This window comes from Astyanax mexicanus, chromosome 12 (assembly GCF_023375975.1).
Source record: "Astyanax mexicanus isolate ESR-SI-001 chromosome 12, AstMex3_surface, whole genome shotgun sequence".
NCBI lineage: Eukaryota > Metazoa > Chordata > Actinopteri > Characiformes > Acestrorhamphidae > Astyanax > Astyanax mexicanus.
Genome location: NC_064419.1, coordinates 30,329,560 through 30,349,758, shown reverse-complemented (window position 1 = coordinate 30,349,758; position 20,199 = coordinate 30,329,560). Strand labels below are relative to the sequence as shown.

Below are 20,199 nucleotides of genomic sequence, written 5' to 3'. Positions count from 1 at the left end.
TTGATGCATCATTAATGAGAGAGAGAGAGAGAAAGAGAGAGAGGACAAAAAGGGTGAGAGAAAGGAAAGCACAGACATAATGAGAGAGTAAGTGTACTGATTGGCCTCTCCTCATGTGCTTAGTTGGCCAATGAGGTTTCAGTGTGGGTAGGACTTGCAGTCCTATATTAACATTACATTACATTAGGGAGATGCTTTTGTCCAATAGTAAAGTACAAAAGTAAAAGAAGTTTAAAGGTAAAAACATCTTTAGATAGGGCCTAATAAAGGTCAAAGGGAATTAATGGGATAGAAGAGTTGAGAAAAGTAAGAAGGAAATGAGGTTAGAAGTAGTTAGTTTGTTAGAGGTGTTAAGAGAGTAAGTGCTCTTTGAAGATCTAACATTACTAACATTAGTTAAACTATTAAAATGTACTGCAAAATTGTTCTTGGGGCCTAAATGTTTAACTCTCCTCACCAGTAGGTAGTACAAATAAAGGACATGACAAAAATAATTGCAAAAAATTGACTAATCGAACAAATAGCCAGCAGATTATTCAACTACTGAAACAGTCATTAGTTGCAGCCCTACTGTAATATGAATAACCTTGTAAATCACTCTGGATTAGAGTGTCAGCTTTATGCCGTAAATGTGAATGTGTTACTGAGACAAAGTGAAAACAGTACTCACTTATTCTTCTCCAGGATGACAACATGCTCTTTCCCCTGGGCTGGGATAATATAGGACACCTTTAAAACACGCAAAAAATGAAAGAGAAAGAAAGAGACACACAGTCAGTCCAGAGTGAGTTTACTTTACAAGTAGCCTGAACATGCTGAGACAGGAATAAGAAAACAACACCTTGTATGTTGCCTGTTCCAACACAACCCTCCTTAAAACCCCTCTATATTTAATACACCTAACCCAATTCCACATTTTTATGCATTGCTCAAAAATAGGATTTGGTTTGCATAAAAATATATACAGGTGCTGGTCAACGAATTAGAATAATTTGAAATAGTGCAATCATGAAATTCTTTGAATGCATTTTTTGTGCAGAAAGCAAATCAGGTGTTCACCGCACCTGTCCTACTCGTTAGACTAATCACAGAACTCGTTACCTGGAAAAAAATTTGCTCAGCTGAGCTTTCCAAAAGGCCCATTTAGGCCATTTACCTGTGACACTGTTGTTTTATTGAATTAGAATAATGGAGAAACCGTTTCATTGAATTAGAATAATTTTTATTATAATTACAATCATCACTTTCTCAGTATTTTGTGGCTGCCCCCTTGGCTTGTATGACTGCCTGAAGTCTCCGCGGCATCGATTTGACCAGCTTGTTGCAAGTTTCCGCACTCACAGCTTCCCAGGCAGTGGCGATGTTCTGCTTCAGTTGGTCCAGCGTAGTAGGCTTTCTGTCGCGAATTTTCCGCTTGACGATGGCCCAAAGGTTTTCAATGACATTGAGGTCAGGCGAGTTGGCCGGCCATGCCAAAACTTCAAGCTGTTTTTTAGTGAACCAATCTTTGGTCGACTTTGCCGCATGATCCGGTGCAAGATCCTGTTGAAATATGAAGTCTTCTTCGCCGAACTGTTCCTCAACAGTCGGAATCAGGAATGTTTCCAGAACATCTTGATATACGGCAGCATTGACAGTCTTCTTGAGGAAGCAGAGTTTCCCTACACCTCGAGCGGACATGCATCCCCAGACCATAACGCTCTGGGGAAACTTGACGGATCTTTTCACGCACTCCTGGTTGTAGGTTTCGCCGCCACGACGCCAGACACGAGGACCTTGGTCACCGAAGGAGATGCAGAAGCGTGATTCGTCACTGAAGACCACTTTCTGCCAGTCTTCAGCAGTCCACTCGCCGTGTTCTTTGGCCCACTTCAGCCGTTTCTCCATTTGTTTCTTGTTCAGCATCGGCTTTACTGCTGGAACGCGAGATTTGAAGCCGAGTTCGCGCAGACGACGGTAAGTGGTAGATCTGGAGACGTCAGCGCCGGTCTGCTTGTTCCACAAGTCGGTGAGCTCGGAAGTGGACTTGAACCGGTTGCTGACTGCGATCTTTCTCAGCTGCTTGTTGTCGCGAGCAGAAGTTTTTCGGACGCCGGAACAGTTGGTGCGCTTGCTGCAGTTTTTCTTGAGAGCTTTGCAGACGGAAGACTGGCTGATGCCGAGCTGCTCAGCAATTTTAGTTTGGGTCAAGCCTTGTTGGCGAAGGGCTTGAATTTGAGCCACTATTCCGGTTGAGAGGTCGCGCTGCTTACCCATGATTGATTTTACAACTTAGAAATTCTACTCAACCCTGACTTTATACTGCACAGTGAACACTCTTCACAGAAAACAAAAATTTGAGCATTTATTCTAATTCAATGAAACGGTTTCTCCATTATTCTAATTCAATAAAACAACAGTGTCACAGTTAAATGGCCTAAATGGGCCTTTTGGAAAGCTCAGCTGAGCAAATTTTTTTCCAGGTAACGAGTTCTGTGATTAGTCTAACGACTAGGACAGGTGCGGTGAACACCTGATTTGCTTTCTGCACAAAAAATGCATTCAAAGAATTTCATGATTGCACTATTTCAAATTATTCTAATTCGTTGACCAACACCTGTATATAATATGTGAATACAGAAAAACAAACCATTAATAATGAGCTCATCCCTCAAACAAGCCCAGAATCGGTCCTAAGTGCAGACTAATTTATTCCAAAAATGTAATGGTCAATGCATTTGCTTAACTACAGTATTTTGCTGTATTTAAGCATGTGTAACATTGTGCTGTTTTTTTTTTAAGCCACGACCCTGAATTCATGTTCTGCTCAGGAGGTAAAGCCAAAAAAAAAAAAACCTCCTTCTGCTTAGACAACTTCTGTCAAATTACCATTTCAACTCTACCAGCCTTTCAGAGACCTCTAGATACACACAGAGATACAGATGTAAAAAAGGAAGCTTCTGCTGTTATCTCCGCAGCTCCACCTCTGCTGGCCCTGGCCTCTGCACAGCGGCCCTGTGACTGTGACCGCTCTAAAACCCGGGTTGCTATGGTGACCAAATCAATTCCTGTGACTGGGGTTCAGAGAGACCATTAGCTGGATGGAGATTTGCATCAACTGGTGGGTCTCCCATTACATACAAACAAAACAGCAGGAACTTCATTCCATTAATGTAAAGAGCTGAAATTTGTCACATCTGTATCAGCAAGAAGCGCAACTTGAAGGAGGTGGATGTTCCATGTTTAAGTCCACAAATATGTGCACATATAGGGTCAATTTCCCAGACAGGGAATAAGCCTCATTGTAGACTATAATTTCCTTTAAAATAAGAATGTCCACTGAAAATACAGTGTAGTCCCTGCCTGGGAAACTGTATCCATAGTGTATAGCAGGGGTATTTAATTAGAAATCAGAAAATTTCATCAGTCCAAGGTCCGGACCGTCGCCATTTTAACTTGTGTTATGATTCAGTGCTATATCCTATATATATAATTATATATATATATATATATATATATATATACACATCTGACCCGTTAGGTTGATTTTTGTGTACATTCCTCCCCTGTGTCTTTAGTTTCCACCTATTAGTGACCCATGGTGTATAGCATAGCTGTCAGGCAAAAATATTATATTGACAAAATGGAAACCTCTTCATTAGAAGAAAAAACGTCCTTTTTAAAGTTCAAAAGCAATGTTTTGTCAGGCCAATTATCTTACCCACTCATTAGGACTCCCTTTTCCTGATGGACTCATTTTTCTGAACATTTTCTTTTACTATTTACTGCAGACAATAAAGTTTGAGGAAGAGTTGTCATGTGCAGCATGTATATACAACTCAGAGTGACCTATTGAATTTCACAAAGAACAAGAAAAAGTGGATTTTAGCAGAAGGACACCTTTAATGCGACTTATTGCTCTTAATATACCCTGTAAATATTCCAGTGTAGTCTCCAACTGAACCACTGGTTTCCACTGTTTGTTTTTCTGTGTGGTTCAATACTGAGTTTGTGTACTTCTAAAATGTGGACAAACTTTCTCAATGACACAGAGGTGAGAGCTGCTGTGTGTGGGAGTGTGTTTGGACTAGGTTGATGATATGTGTCTCTTTGCTGCGCGGGGGTGCCCATGCTCAGCGCGGCTCTGGCACAAGCACACTTTTATTAGGAACGCTCCTGCTGGCTGGGCATCTGGGCAAGGCAGATGGTTCTTGTAGTATTATCTTCCACACACCACTGGAGAATGAGGGAACGGGGGGAGGAAAGACGGATATGAGAAAGTGAGGAATGGTTCATGAGTGACAAGATGAGGAAGAGGAACAGGAAGAGAGTGCATAGAGAAAGAAGGCTTGGAGAACATGGAGCGTGGGCAATAAGACCAACTCCATAATAGTAACAGACCTTAATAGTGAGGATAGTGACTTAAGGTTAGTGTGAGGGTACAGCTGTTCAAATTATTGAAATCACAGGTTACAGTGATATACAGTCCCCTCCAAAAGTGTTGGAACAGTGTGGCTGATCTCTTAATTTCTGCTAAAAACATTTGTGTTTAATGTTAAAAGACGATTACAAGAGATAATAACATTTCAGCTTTTATTTAAAGGTATTTACATCTGGATTTGATACACAGTTCAGATAACAGCACCTTTTGCCTGAACCCACCCGAATAAAGCATGCATTTTGCTTGCTAAAGAGAAGACTAAAGGGAGTTACCACCAAAACAAACACCAGCTGAAAGAGGCTAAAGTGAAAGCCTGGAAAAAGCATTGCAAAAAAGAAAGGTCCTTCAACGTCAGTGTGTCACAAATTTGATGCAGTTATTGCAAGCAAAGGATTTGCACATAAATATTAAGTCTTATTCACTTTAATCTATTTAAGTTTATCTGTTTCAATACTTTTGCTCACAAGAATCATTATGGGTTCAGACAAAAATAAATTAAAGCTGAAATGTTTTGTGAGCCTACAGCAGAAATAAAGGAATTGGCCTCACTCACTGTTTCAAGACTTTTGGAGGGGACTGTACAATCACCTCGTTTTACTTTGTGCAATTTTTACATGTTTAAAAACTTAGGTCAAATTACAAGTGCTCTATGCTTAAATAAACATTTTGTTAATTTTCTGGTTTAAATAATATTTAATTTGCAAATGTCCTATTTTATGTTTGTTTCTAATGTGTTATGTTAACACACTAATTATGCTTAGATGCACAGACGTGTGTCTTTATAGTCTTAACACTACTTTACCTGGGGTACACAAGCTTTCACAGTAGGCTAATGTGTATTAAATTTAAATTTTAACATTAATTAATGTCACAGGTGTCTTGAATGATGAGAATTATTGCACTGGCAGAGAATTTACAAGCTAGGTTTCCAGCTGGTGCAACTGTTTATACACTGATTCTGTCAACAGGAGCATGAGAGTAGCCACAGTCTTTTAGGAGTGATGTGGATGTCTATTAGTTGATGTAAAAGAACTGTCTGCTAGTGTTCTCCTCCAAGCACATTTGCACTGCAACAGCATTGGCTTAGTAGGAGTTTAAAAATAGTGAATAGCTGGCTGAATGTGATATAGAGACAGCATGAGCCAACAGAAGTGCTGGAGGAGTCCTAAAAAGTGGGTGGGAACTGGTAATTGCCTTGTACGATGTATTTACAGTATACAAATGACACTGTGGACTGAAAAATTTTACATGTTCACACAATTTCAGAAATGGAATGCCCCTTCCAGTTCCCACCCACTACGACGCCTTGCTCTTACGCTGATAAATTATGTTGCTATGGTATGAGCATGCTGAACCCACAAAATAACACCTCAACATACACACGTGAAGGTGTTTCCAAATTATTGCCTGAGGTAACAATTCAGTACCGGTAATTCAATTCCTTTCATTTTACAAACTGCTATCCAGTGAATTTTGGCATGTCTGTGTACTTATGGGTGTGTCGTCATGCTTCACCTTGTTGGCTACTGCAGCATCCTGCTCTCTCCTCTGTCTGTTGATGCGCTTTGGTATGCTCACTTCGTACGAGGAGAACTGAGACGTCTGGGATGCTGAGCCTACAGAACAAACACACACACAGAAATCATGGTCAACATGAGCAAGAATACTAAAGAAGCCCATATCTAGAGTTGTGCAGATCAAACCACATAATAATACTCTATGCAACAGTTACATACAATGACTCTAAATGAGTTAACAGCAGGGTATTATTATTATGACTAGGGATGAGTGATATGTCCCTAAAATAATAAAATTGTCTCAGGCTACAACCCAGTTACTATATTCACATGAAGTAACCAGGTGTAAACATGGTCAATAAGATTTGGGCTCCCGTAACCCTTATGCCAGTTCACCAGTTGTACATCCAAGACATGTGTAACGTTTTAGAAGTGATCTGACCATCAAGTCATCTAGGGATCACAGTTTGCTTTTTGTCAAAGATCTATACGTTTGCCCTTTTTCATGCTTTCAACTAGAGCTGTAGTGTGGATATACTGTATCTTATCTTTATCACTGTACGTTTTCACAGTGCACACAACTCAAACTGTATTACCCAAATGCAGCAACAGAGGGAGCTCCTAATACTGCAGCATGCACTTATGTGAAATAACTGGCTGGAGGCAGAGCGAGGTAGAGATCTACAGAGAACACACACACACACACAACACAACAAACTACTTCGTAGCCTGCAGCTAAGTGCAGCTGTGCCAGGTGCTGACAAATGTGCAGGAAGCTGGAGCTCTGAATGGTCCAAAGGCACTGCCACAGGGGATCACCAGTTCGAATCCTGTTCATGTAGCTTGCCATTGGCTACCAGAGCCCTGAGAGAGCACAATTGGCCTTGCTCTCTCTGGGTGGGTAGACGGCGCTCTCTCCCCATATCACTACAAAGGGTGATGTTGATTAGCAGAAGGCGTCTGAGCTGATGTATTGAAAATGAGTCGCTACGCTTTTCTCCGAGCTCGGCAATGCTACATCAGTAACAGTTCGACAAGAGGTGGTGGCTGGCTTCGGAGGAGGAGGCATGTGCTAGTCTTCACCATCCTGGGTTGGGGCATCACTAGTGATAGGGGAGTCCTAATACGTGGGTTGGGTAATTGGCAGTGTAAATTGGGAGACAAATGGGATAAAACTTAGAAATAAAATTCAAATTCAGACAACTGAGTTTGAATTATAGAGCAGTTCAGGACAGCTTGCTCTTTTCTATTCCGGTTCCCTTTGTATTCTTCTTTACTGGAACAGGCTGATCTTTTGTCCACTTACTGCATTAGCGAGATGAGCTGAACAGAGAGCAGCCATACTCAGATTAAAGCAGGTGTAGTCAGAATTCATCTCGAGACACGTCAGATCAGACAGGCCTGCTCACTAATTGACCACAGCTACACAAGCAGACAGCTACAATGAAAGCTTGTAGTACATGATGGATGCTGAGTCATCAACTGAAACTTTGGTGTACAAGTTCAATCAAACCCTAACTTCTCTGTGTGTGTGTGCGATTAAATCTAGTAAGACTTTTGAAGGACATGCAGACTTAGGCTGATATCCATGATGATTCCAAAAATAAATAAATAAATAAAAAAACACACACGAGTCAGTCATGAGCACTAGGTTGTGCAGATGTCCTTCAAAGATTCCAAGTGTGCTATTTAGATCTCCAAAATGTTTTTCATGCTTCTTTTTCATCTTGTGCTGGATGATTTGGCCAAAATACATATCACAATACATTTCTTTGATACAATTTAATTCTGATATCGATATGAACAGTATAAAAGCTGCCCCCTGTGGTGTACATCATCACACTGGTTGTTATTCATTAGCCTAACATGGGCTCTGGCTCACTTGTCGTGCTTCCGCTTCCAAGTTCTAAAAGATATACACCATTTACAGCATCCGTCTGTAACTGATGTTTATTGCAGGATGCTGGCTTCATTAATTCATTGCATTCAAGCTGAGCATAAAGGGCAGAACTTGAAAGGCTTCCATAGCATGGTAATGCCAGTGCCAAGTCAGGAGGCAATATAAACTGCACTTTGATCAGCTTGAACGCACCCTGTAATACATTAGAGCAGGATTAATCAATGTCACTGACAGATTGGTTAGATTCTTCACTGCTATGAAAACATTTTTTCATGATTTTCCTTAATAAATCATTGGTTGTTTGGATCAGCATTTTCAGTTAAATTTACCATATAGCAGAAGAACACAGTGATATTTGAAAAGTGAACTGAAGTTTACAGGATTGACAGAAAGTGTGCAATATTTCTTTAAACAAAATTAGGCAGGTGCATTTATTTCTCATCAAAATTTGGTAGATACTCCTTTTGCAGAAATAACAGCCTCTAAATGCTTCCAATGAGAGTCTGGCTTCTGGTTGAGGGGATTTTGGACCATTCTTCTTTACAAAACATCTCCAGTTCAGTCAGGCTTGATGGTTACCGAGCATGGACAGCCCACTTTAAAATCACACAACAGATTTTCAATAATATTCAGGTCTGGGGACTGAGATGATCATTCCAGAACATTGTAATTGTTCCTCTGCATGAGTGCTTTAGTAGATTTTGAGCACTGTTTAGGGTCATTGTCTTGTTGTAGTATCCAGCCCCGGTAAAACTTTTATTTCTATTATTATTTTTAATAAGCCATTATTATCCTAGTACAATATAACATTTTTAATAAAATATATAATAAAAACAAATTCACAATATTATTTTGTCAGTATTGCACATCCATATTGTCAGCTGAATTCTGTCCTCTGGCAATGGTTTTAACATTATTATACTATTTCCTTTCGCTATAAATAATGATGATAAATTATTGTCCAGCACTACTTACATCTCTACCGCCTAAAAGTGTCTAAAAAGTCTGTGGACACCACTTCTAATGAAAGGCTTGTCCAATCTCTGTAGAGAAATACTGCCAGTAGAATAGGACTCTCTGAAGCAGATAAACAAGCATATTAGCACCATGCCTAAAGCCAGACATGATCTAAAGGGGTTCAAAGATTCCCAGCACTTAGCTGTGAAGCAGTGAAACTGTGGTCGCTAAAATGATGGTGCTCTGTTATTTGGGATGAGGTAGTGTAGTGATGATCTCACTAAACACAATTACATCCCCACAGAAATGCTATAAACCTGTCCTCTGTTCATAGCTATCCTGCCGCTCTGACAGAGCTATTAGTCAGCAGTCAGAGGACCGGGGTCCTGCTGTTTTCCTGGACAGGGCAAAATCTAGATAAAGCAGCACAATGCATTGTATAAACCCTCTGAACAAATTTAAGCATTTTTCACCCCAAGCAATATACCGCTCACATACCTAAACTGCAGTAATCATGACACATGTCAAGTTCTATACGTTTCTACTCCAATTTCATCTACTTTACAGCCCACTGCTCCACTGTCCTTTACTGGAGAGCTTCACAAACTCTGGGCATGATGACCTCAGACTCGTGCCCAGCTCCCCAGAACACCCCCTATATTGGCAACACTTTTTGGCATTTTTGTCTAAACATACTGCATAAAATGACTACATAACAGTGAACTTTTCGTTTAATTAGTAAAGAAATAGGTGATGATTTGGCCCTAAAAAACATGCACAGTAAAATGGACAGTGTTAAAATCACAGTGTAAACATTTTTCAACTCTAGGAGTTTGTTTTTCTAACAACCCTCAGTAGTAAACAATCCACAGAGTTGGTGGTAGTATTCAGAGTTATTCAGTCAGCATGTGTGTGTGTTGTAGTGGTTGTCCTGATAAAGTTTTATCTACCCTCTTGGTTTTGGGTTAGATGGTGGATAAGGGTCTTCACCCAAGAGTTATTGTGTTACGGAAGAATCACTGCTTTTTTGGCAGTTCTCGTCTCTTTTATTCTAAATAAAGCTTAGATAGGATAAAAAAGGAATTTATTCTATGGTGTAGCTCACATTTTATGCTTTATATATACTGTAATGTTATGGTATATACTGTATTTTTGGGTGAAGTTCAGAAAATATACAAAAATAAATTAAAATTAACTTAAAAAAAAGAAAGTTAATATATGGCTCCATATGGTGTTGAATTAACTTTCGAAGAGTTCATTTAACACTGTCAATTTTGCTGTGTGTTCATTTAAGGGTACTTTTTTTATAAATATTTATTAATTTATTAATATTTCAGGAACAAACAATTGCAACAAAATAAATGTTACTTATTGTTTATTTAGTATAAATGTAACTGCATAGAAAATCTGTAAACCTGTAAACAACAGCAACTTACAAATACAAAATAGACTGCTTCTAAGACTCCAATACACAGCCCTGGTATATAGTTTTAAGGTGTCCTACAGGTCTGGAACAATAGAGGCAATATCCAGTGATGAACAACAGACAGCAAAGCCTGAACATGTTCTTTTTTTAAATGGCTCTGAACGCTTTAACATGACTCAGTTTCTCCACGCATTTATATATAGTGTTAAGAGTGCTGTATGCTCATTTTGTGTAAAGGATCACTGCTTGGGACAATTTTAAGGCTAAATGTGAGTAATTGAATGGTTGTGTCCTGTCATGCTGAGAGAAAATGGATAATGTAAGCAGTAAAGTGTCCCAAAGTCCCCTGCTTTCATTACCACACAGTGTGATTTACTGGCTATGGAAATGCACCAGCAGCCAGCCATCAGCCTCTTTCTCACTCTAATCCCAGACTATGTGCTGGCATTAGTACAGGAAAACAATAACCCCCACTTTGCAAACATTGTATTAAGAATGTTCAATTTCTGTCTTGTTACACACGGTTTCCCTCAGAGACGAGACTTAAGTAAGTGATGTCCAACTTTCACTTTCTGTGAACTAATCCTGCAGTTACAATCAGGATGTGCACAGCAAGTGAGAGGATGCTACAGTCTCTGCTACCGGTAGTAGTGACACTGTTAAATATTGTTAAATATTACTGTTAATTCATCACCAATCTCTGTAAACTTGGTCACATGATATGATTTCTCATGATTTTCAGATTAATCATGAGAAACATTAAGCATGTATGAATGCGTAATCTTTACTTAACAATACTAAGGGACGGAGGCAATATAACTAAACAAATACAAATATACATTTTTTTGGATTTAATGGCATTCTGTTGTTTTCTGCCGCTTTATTGTTTGTTGTTTGCACACTTTAACTTAGAGCTTCAGGCTTTTATCTTTATACCAAAAGGATCCACAAAGAGAACAACAAAGCCTAATAAACTTGCTGACAGACGCAGGATAGACTAAGAAGTTCCACTTCCCTATTCTCTGAAAAACACTGGTGATAAGGTTGTAGACCCCTGTTCATCCACCATTTCTTAAATTTCTTCTTAAATTAAGGAGTTTAATAGTGAGTTTGTCCCAGTTTGCTGCAATAACAGCCAGTATTCTTTTAGGAAGGCTTTACAATAGATCCTGAACCTCTGAGAGGATCAGTGATGTTGTTGGATGATCAGTTTTGCCACTTCATTTATACAAATAGCAATGGAAGGAGCTCCATCAGAGCAGATCACCACAAAATGCAGATCCACTGCTTCACAATGCTGATGTTGCTTGGCATATGACATGGAGAATTTCCCATTTTATTTGCAAAGCATTTAAGTAGAGCAAGTTCACGAATTAGAACACCGTCAGTATTCTTTTCGACATACAGCTCTGGAAAAAAAATAAGAGAGCACAGTTTCTGAATCAGTTTCTCTGATTTTGCTATTTATAGGTATATGTTTGAGTAAAATGAACATTGTTGTTTTATTCTATAAACTACGGACAACATTTCTCCCAAATTTCAAGTAAAAATATTGTCATTGTCAGAAAAGGAGAAATGGCTGAAATAAGACCTCCAATAATGCAAAGAAAATAAGATTATATTCATAAAGTTTTGAGAGTTCAGAAATCAATATTTGGTGGAATAACCCTGGTTTTTAATGACAGTTTTCAAGCACCTTGGCATGTTCTCCTCAACCTCTTACACACTGCTTTTGGATAACTTTATGCCACCTCTGGTGCAAAAGTTCAAGCAGTTCAGCTTGGTTTGATGGCTTGTGATCACCCATTTTCCTCTTGGTTATATTCCAGAGGTTTTTAATGTGATAAAATCAAAGAAACTTGTCATTTTAAGTGGCCTGTTAGTCTTGTTGTAAAAATAAAAAATAACACTGAGACACATTGGGTTGAATCTGTTGGTCTGGCCCTCCAAAACAGTTTCAGTGTATTTTATGGCCCCTTGGAAAAATTAATGACCACCCCTGGTCTCTCTTATATTACAACAAATTATCAATACTTTACAAAAAAATGAAATACAGGATATGTGTGTCCTTAGTCTATGTGTAGTCTCACTATGCAGACATTGAGCATTAACACACATAAGCTTTTACAGAGCACCTGTAAGCTTCTTAAACGTGTAGGTTAGATAGTTGCTATTCCTACAGTCAGAGATAGCACAAGTCTGTGTGTAGACTAGACGTGATCCTGCTTACAGTAAAAACATCTCTACCATACAAAAGACTAAATGGTCAAATATATTTAAATATATAAAAATGTACAAACAAACCTAAAAAGCAATTTTCCCAATTTGTTCTCTCTCTCTTTTTTGTCTTGGTAAAGGTATTTCCAGTCTTCAAAATGTTACTGTTAACGTAGCTAGTTAACAGTTAACTATCCTAGATATATAAAGTGTCCCAAACTTTTAGTTTAATACAAATTAAAATAACAGCTTAATATTCTTAAGTTTTTACTAAAAAATGTTTCAGAAAGATGGAACAGAAATAAAACCTCGTCATAATAACAAAAACACTGATTTCTGCAAACTGTAACAGTGTTGAGAAGGTTCAACTTCGAATGTTCCGTTCCACCTTAAAAAGCGCTATAGTAACGGTCTGGCGCCTTGACGCGAGGCTGTGTAAAACTGCTGCACTATTTAAGGTGGACCGGAAACTTGTAAAAAGCCGACATGGAGCTCCCCAGTGTTTACTGTTTACTTACCTTCGCTGCAGTCCCAAAGCTGGAAGAGCATAAACAGGACACACGCTGCCTGAATGCGAAGAGAAGACTGTAAAACAGCCATTATTTCTCCAAAATAATTCGGTGAATTGAGGATTTTTAACAGTCAGTTTCTGGTAGCTTTTCCTTATCCAGGCGTCGCCTTCCCAGCAATGGCAAAGAGCCCGCTGGACTCCACATAACGCTCCTATCAGGAGGTAAAAAATTAAAACAGCCGTAAAGAACTTCAGCTACCTGCTCATTTTCATCTCCGCTCTGCCTCTTTCAGTTAAAGCTTGCTGAGATAAGCATGTTCCTCCACACAGGCGACTGTTTTCAAAGTAATCCTCTCAGAAATGGGACTGCTGGCTTATCCGACAGAAAGCTTGTAGACTCATGAGGGTCGGACGTGAATTTGCAATGAAGCCCAGACCGACGACAGAGGTCGACAATGGGAACATCTCATTTAACAATGCCCTCTACACAAAGTGGCTCCCTACGCCCTAATCCCTACTCTCAGTACTGAGTGAATGTGTGGTTTTAAAATACAGTTATGAAAAAAAAAGAGACCACTTCAGTTTCTAAATCCGCTATTTATAGGTATATATCTGAGTAAAATTAACATTGTTGTTTGATTCTACAAAACTATGCACAACATTTCCCCCAAATTCCAAATAAAAATATTGTAATTTAGAGCATTTATTTGCAAAACATAAGAAATGGCTGAAATAACAAAAAAGATGCAGAGCTTTTTGACCTCAAATAATGCAAAGAAAATAAACTTATACTCATATTCAAGCTTTAAGAGTTCAGAAATCAATATTTGGTAGAATAACCCTTGTTTTTTCCACCAGTCTTATACACTGCCTTTGGATGACTTTATTCCACTCCTGGTGCAAATATTCAAGCAGTTTGATGGCTTTTGATCATTCACCTTCCTCTTGATTATATTCCAGAGGTTTACAATTTGGTAAAATCAAAGAAATGTATCATTTTTAAGTGGCCTCTTTTTTATTTACAGAGCTGTTTGTAAATATCACGATGCTTACTGTATTGCAATATATTAAATCATAACTGCAATGACACCTATTGTATCTCTAGGTTTTTGCTAATACACAGTCATAAAGATTATTGTACATGAATACCACCAAAATTTTCTAATTTTCCAGTGAAAAACAGGGATTTTTTTCTCAGTACCTTTAAGAGTTAGGGCTGTTTCAATAACAGCAACTGCAATATGCTACTGATACTTCTACTGGATACTTTGCTGTTTATAAGTTTGTTTTGATTACATTAACTGAACATACTTGTTTTTTGTTGGTAAAAGAAAAACACAGATACATAAAAGAAAAAAAAACAATATATAGGATGTTTGTGTTACCTAAACTACTTGTAAAGAAATCATGTCGTAAATTTATGAGCTCAAAAGATGTAAGAACCAAGCTTCCTAAGTGAACCTGAATGCAACATTAGACTGTTACTAATATTTATACTTAACAGTTCATGGATTTTCATGGGCAATCAAATACCTGACTGGCTGATAATTATGTGATTGCATGGAATTGGACATTAATGTAGAAAATACAGCTTAGGCTAACTTTTGAGGGTGACTGACTTCAGATGATCATTGGTTGAATATTTGCTGGTTCTTCGTCAAACAGATATTTAGCTGGACCAGGCAAAAATATCACTGGTTTAAATATGTTCAGGTAGTTGAGCAGTTGAATTCCACTACTGTAGCCAACAATAACTGGAACATCATTTAGGTGGTCTACCATGTGTCCACAAGGACACTACACCAATAACTTCACATTTACCTATCAATGTAAATGCATCAAATAAGGCTCTAAATGTATCAGAAGCTGCAAATAAGGATCCAACTACACTCCCATACAGTGTAAATGTAAGTTTCTCTAAATAAGAGTGTCTGTCAAATCCTTTAAGGTATTATCAGTTACACTTTTACTTCAGCTTGTTAACTATCTAGGGAACTACACGCCAATTTGACATGCACCCATCGGTGTCCCTAACATTTTTTTTTACTTCTCTAACGCAGTTTTGGTACAAAACTCCTGGGCTCGTTAAGTATAAGTACAGATAAATGCATTTTAACCCATGTCCACAAGCGTTATAGTTAACGCTACAGTTGTGTTTGCGTTTCTGCGGTAAGATCTCGAAAAGCTAGTATGACTAGGTTTCTTCGCCCCAGTTTGTTTGGGAAAGTAGGGGTGTACTCAAAACTATGTAAAATTGCATCTAGCGGTTCGATATTAGATCCGTCTTATAACTTTGCTAAAGCGTTGTTTCTGTTTAGCAACAGTAGTTAATCTCTATTATCAGTATTATTTTCCGATATTGAGTACGTATTTTTATCCCAAAATGAAAATAAGTCATAAAGTATGTGCGTTGTTTAAAACAAGTTGGTCATTTAACCCCGGTCCCTTACTCTTACAGCCAATAGCATTGCAGCTAGCAGCGCTTTGCGTACAGGCAGGCTTGTTGTGGGTACGTATACACAGCTATGCGCATTTCGCTTTTTATGGTTAACATTTTGATAACAATTTGCTGATATAACTTTTAATTCGTAATAAAAGCGATATAACATATATTTTATGCTCTTGTTTTTTTTATCGGCGAGCAGAACTGGCCGGTGGTTGAGGCATTAGCTCAGCACGGCGCTGAACCAAAGTGAAACTGAATTGGCTGTAGTTGGCGGTGTCCCAATCAGCAATATGGGCTCTGAGGGACTTGAAGAAGAAACCGTGGAGAAGATCCTGAACGGTGAAGGACTGGAGGTCACAGAATATGACTGGACCCCCGAGGAGCCGAAGCCTGTCACCCTTAGGTCGAATGTTTGTTATATTGTTGCTGCAGTCATCTTCAATGCCAAGGTAATGTGGGCTCATTCTTTAGGATGTAGATGTTAAAGTATGTTTTAATACATGAAATCCCCTAAAATAAGAGTGGTGTAGAACCTACATCCATATTTCCAATACAGGGGGTTCTAAACTGTGGCATGCCAGATAACCTTAGAAAATACATTATTTTGTGTTCAGTACTAAACTAGTTCAGCAGCCCACACTTCAGTTCTTCGGCCTTGTACGTCCTTAACTAGCTACAGTTAAAACATGATTAACATCAGTTTAATAGGCCCTGGGCTTGATGCCATTTGCTAGTAGCAACTCTTCTAAATTTAACTTTATTTAACTATATTATTTAACTTTTAACTTATTTTCTTATCTTATGTTTTTTCAACATTAAATCTAATGACAACTCACGATAAAATAATCACTATATATGCATGCACAGTTTTTTTCTAAAATATACAAAGCCATTTTTATCTTAGACCCAAACCTGAAATTGATAACATTTATTATCATGCAATTTATTAAACAAATGTGTAAATGTGTCCTGTTACTCTTTATATAAGTTAAATGACCGAAAGTAACAAGACTTAATAGTAAAAAGTATTTTACAGTTATTTTTTGTGCACATTTCTACATGTAATTTACTGGGGATGCAAATAGCACAGATTCTGCAGAATATACAGTAGAACCCTTTGGAACTCCACCGGCTATGCTAAACAAACCATTTCCAAGTAATGCACATTAGTTTCAGCATTAGGATTACTAGCTAATTATATAACATTGGTTAATTAAGTAGACACTCTAGTTCACAATATGGCACTCCTGATATTTTCCTTTGTGTCATGCTTTATAGAATAAGTGTATTGACCAGAAACACAAAAAATTTCGCCCTGCTAGCTTAAAAAATTATAAAGTGTGCAAGCTCCAAATAATTTGTGAAAAACACTGGCAAATGTGTTCCTGTGTAATTAGTTGCAGGTAGTAGGAGATGGCAAATCCCTAAAAACTAAAAACTAGTGTTATACATAGGGCCCATTTCCTTCTCCTATACTCTACTATCCCACTCAAATTTAACTACATGGCACTAACAAGGTCCTACACCTAAAAGCAACAATTAAATTACAAATGAAGACTTCATCTCACCCACAATCTCATCCTCAAATGGTCACATTGAGGTCACTCTGTCCATTTGCTGTCCAAGAAGAACACAGGTTTGATAAATCTGGCCTCAGATTAGATTAGAGTTACAGATCTCATAGTCCTCAAAAGCATCCAGATGGTACACATTTGGCCCAGTCTTTGATTAAAACAATCTATAATGCACTCTAAAGAAGGCTCTACATATAACTGTGTGTGTTAATGGGTTGTAGGGGGAGGTGCTGATGGTGCAGGAGGCGAAGAAGGATTGCTATGGGCAGTGGTACCTTCCCGCAGGCCGCATGGAACCGGGGGAGAGTATTGAGGAGGCTGTGCAGAGGGAGGTGAAAGAGGAGGCTGGAGTGGACTGTCAGCCGGTCACCATGCTGCAGGTGCAGGAAAGCGGCCCGCAGTGGATCCGCTTCACCTTCCTCGCTGAGATCACAGGTCAGGATGGTGTGAATCATGGTACCAGTACTAGAGAGGGTCTCTGATCTAGCTGAATATCTTTGGTCTATGATAGGTGTGGATCAGCGAGCAAATGATGATGATGATGACGATATTAGTTGGTAGGTTGTACATGTTGATTATTGTAATGGTAGTTAAAACAAAATTTCTAATAAGTTATAATATTATTATTCTATTATGGCAGATATCCCATTATTATGTCAAAAATCAGTACATGTTCCAGAGGTGGGAAATCAAAAAACCTTTAAAGGGTTTTTTCTTCCAACATTCATGTCAAAAGCCAGCTGACATTGTTTATAATGAGTTGGCTATTAATCCTTTATTAGCTTTTCAATTATTGTTAACCTAATAGTAATAAGCAATTTGAATTACTCTTCCGCATGTAAACATAATGCTTTGAGCCCTTAAATGGTGAGTTTAACTGTAGAATTGTGGAAATTAACAACCTCTAGGCTTAAAATACTGTACGTCTAGTGTCTAAACATTTAAAATACTTTTTATTCAGTACTACTTTTCTTTTAAATTAATCACAGTGGTATTTGGTAAGTGGAAGGGGACAAGTGGCGAAAACAGTGTGGTGTCTGGCAAGTCTTTACGAGAGTTTTTTCTGGCCACAACAGTTTTTGTTGGTTACCTGAGCAACAGTAGCGTTGCTAATGCTTCTACTTTGCTAGAGTGATTGCTAATGTGGAGAAACAGAACAGCAACCTCAGCCTCTATCTGCATATTCATGCATGGTTAAACCAAAGAAAGATGATAAAACCACTGCATTCTTCTGCTATGAAATGCACATTTTAAAAGTACTCTTATGTATGCTCAGTGCAATTGCACTTTCTCAACAAAAAATTACGGACTGAAAGTGTTTGTACATTGACTTACCATGAATGTTGGGTAGGATTTGTCCTTCTCCTGTGAAGTTGCTGTTTGGTATTTAAGGTTATTGATTGGCGCTGATGAAATACATTGCTATATACAATGAAGCTACAGTCTGTTGATCGAATGATTGATTGGTCTTTCCAATTCGAACCCCTGGGTATAAGGTTTCATTATGTTTCATATCTCTATAATACACAACTACTGAATTAAATTCATGCTAAATAACTGTTTGGGATGATTCTTGGCTGATTTTTGATTTTGTCCCGGTGTGGTCAGATCCTTTTATTCACACCAGTCCTACTGTCTCTCCTCCATCAGGTGGCAGTCTGAAGACAAGGGCTGAAGCAGATTCTGAGTCTCTGCAGGCTCAGTGGTGGGATCGAGAGGCACATCTTCCTCTTCGTGCCTGGGACATCCTGACCCTTATAGAGGCCGGCCTCAAGTACCACCAGAAGCCGTGGTTCCCAGTGTGTCTGCCCACTGACCTGCCCTGTGAAGTGGTCTGTCAGAGAATACTTCTGGTCTTTGCCCCCAGTGACCCTGACAATGAAGAGAATGTATGGTTGCTGCTGTGCAATGGTTCTGCTGACAGTGATGCTGAGACACACCCTCACCTTCCTGTTTCACTAGCAGTGAAAAAACACACAGTCACATGGGCAGGCCGCAGATTGCTCCAGGAGTGCATGGTCCCTTGTGAAGCCTTGCATGTCGACATCAGCGGGATCCTGAGCGTGCAGCATAATGGGAGGGTTCATGGCAAAACAGACGGGCTCTGTTTGAACACACTAGTGACGGTGGAATATATAGAAGGGTTTCCAGGAGATCATCAAAGTCCACCACCACTGGAGAATAAGAGATATAAATGGCATAAGGTGATCAATCAAAGGCTGAGGACAAAGATACTGCAGAGAATAAAATATAACTCCCTTCTACCTTTATACAGCCTTCGATGATGGGATGGACTGAGATCTTCTGACTGTAAAGCATGGTTGGACATGGCCTCCGATGTTAGTTTAAGATGTTTTTGGGAATAGCTGTTGCAGAACGACACCTTATTATCTAAGCCATTTACACCATTCATCTGACCAAACTAATGAGCAATAGACTGCATATTGATTTCAGAGTTCTATATTATCGGAGTTTATAGTGGATAATGGGATAAGGACATTTTAGAAATGTTGAAGACTTCTTTGCTGATTTCAAAAAAATCCATCACTGCTTTAGAATTGTATAAAAAAAAAAACAATGAAATCACAGTTTTTATGAAAAAATATTTATGTAATGTATACAGGAAAAGGACACAGAAAGAAAGTTATATTATAATTATACCAGTGAATCACATACTGACACTAGAACCGCATGTCAATGCATTGACTCCAGGCACTGTTTCGATTCCTCAGCATGCCAAAATGCGCTATGCAGCATTACTACACTGTATTAAAGACATAAATACCTCTTTACCACCAACAAAGTGCTGGTGCCGGAGCCGGTGTCATTCCATCGTTTTTTTATTCATTTTTAAATGTCTAGTTGTGGTCTCTAGTATGAATGAATGCCATGTGAGCTGTTTTTTTGTGAAAGAAAAGGGCTCAGGTGTTTCTATTTAGCCCTGCTTTAGATCACTAATTACTGATCACAAATTACTGGTCTCTGAAGGAAGACAGGATTTGGGCTCTTGCTCCAGAACATTTATACATGCAAATATATCGCCTCTGATTGGCTAACAGCACTGCAGTAGAGAACGCCTACCTGCCTTCCCCACACAGTCAATTTTACAGCTCTAAAACTCAAAAGACAAAATGTTTTCAGAGATACAGCCTTATTTATAAAGATATAGCACTGAGTGCAAGGTAAAGTTAACCCTTAAACTTCACTTAACATCAGACTCATGGCACGTGG

General features: G+C 38.7%; 2 protein-coding genes across 3 annotated transcripts in view; one reads left to right on the top strand and one right to left on the bottom strand.

Annotated features, from left to right (window-relative positions):
- Positions 1 to 13,385, bottom strand: part of adam9 (ADAM metallopeptidase domain 9) — a 56,483-nt gene extending 43,098 nt beyond the window's left edge. For both annotated transcript variants that reach the window (XM_007229346.3, XM_015604366.3), the window contains exons 1-3: positions 12,956 to 13,385; positions 5,936 to 6,036; positions 671 to 729 (exon numbers count right to left, since the gene is read on the bottom strand). In XM_007229346.3, coding sequence (XP_007229408.2) covers positions 671 to 729; positions 5,936 to 6,036; positions 12,956 to 13,037 — 242 coding nt within the window. In that variant the 5' untranslated portion in view covers positions 13,038 to 13,385. The remainder of the gene's footprint in view (positions 1 to 670; positions 730 to 5,935; positions 6,037 to 12,955) is intronic.
- A 1,854-nt stretch (positions 13,386 to 15,239) lies between these two features.
- nudt18 (nudix (nucleoside diphosphate linked moiety X)-type motif 18) lies at positions 15,240 to 19,874 on the top strand. The gene is made up of 4 exons (XM_007229348.4): positions 15,240 to 15,457; positions 15,594 to 15,843; positions 17,190 to 17,403; positions 18,619 to 19,874. The coding sequence occupies exons 2-4, from the start codon at positions 15,685 to 15,687 to the stop codon at positions 19,251 to 19,253; spliced, it is 1,008 nt and encodes a 335-aa protein (XP_007229410.3). The 5' UTR covers positions 15,240 to 15,457; positions 15,594 to 15,684; the 3' UTR covers positions 19,254 to 19,874.
- Positions 19,875 to 20,199: the final 325 nt, after the last annotated feature.

Excerpts from the sequence above, each read along its gene's own strand:
- nudt18 (XM_007229348.4), top strand. The coding sequence starts at position 15,685 with ATGGGCTCTGAGGGACTTGAAGAAGAAACCGTGGAGAAGATCCTGAAC. Across the intron at positions 15,844-17,189 it reads CAGTCATCTTCAATGCCAAG|GGGGAGGTGCTGATGGTGCA; the intron begins GTAATGTGGGCT and ends AATGGGTTGTAG. Across the intron at positions 17,404-18,618 it reads CTTCCTCGCTGAGATCACAG|GTGGCAGTCTGAAGACAAGG; the intron begins GTCAGGATGGTG and ends CTCCTCCATCAG.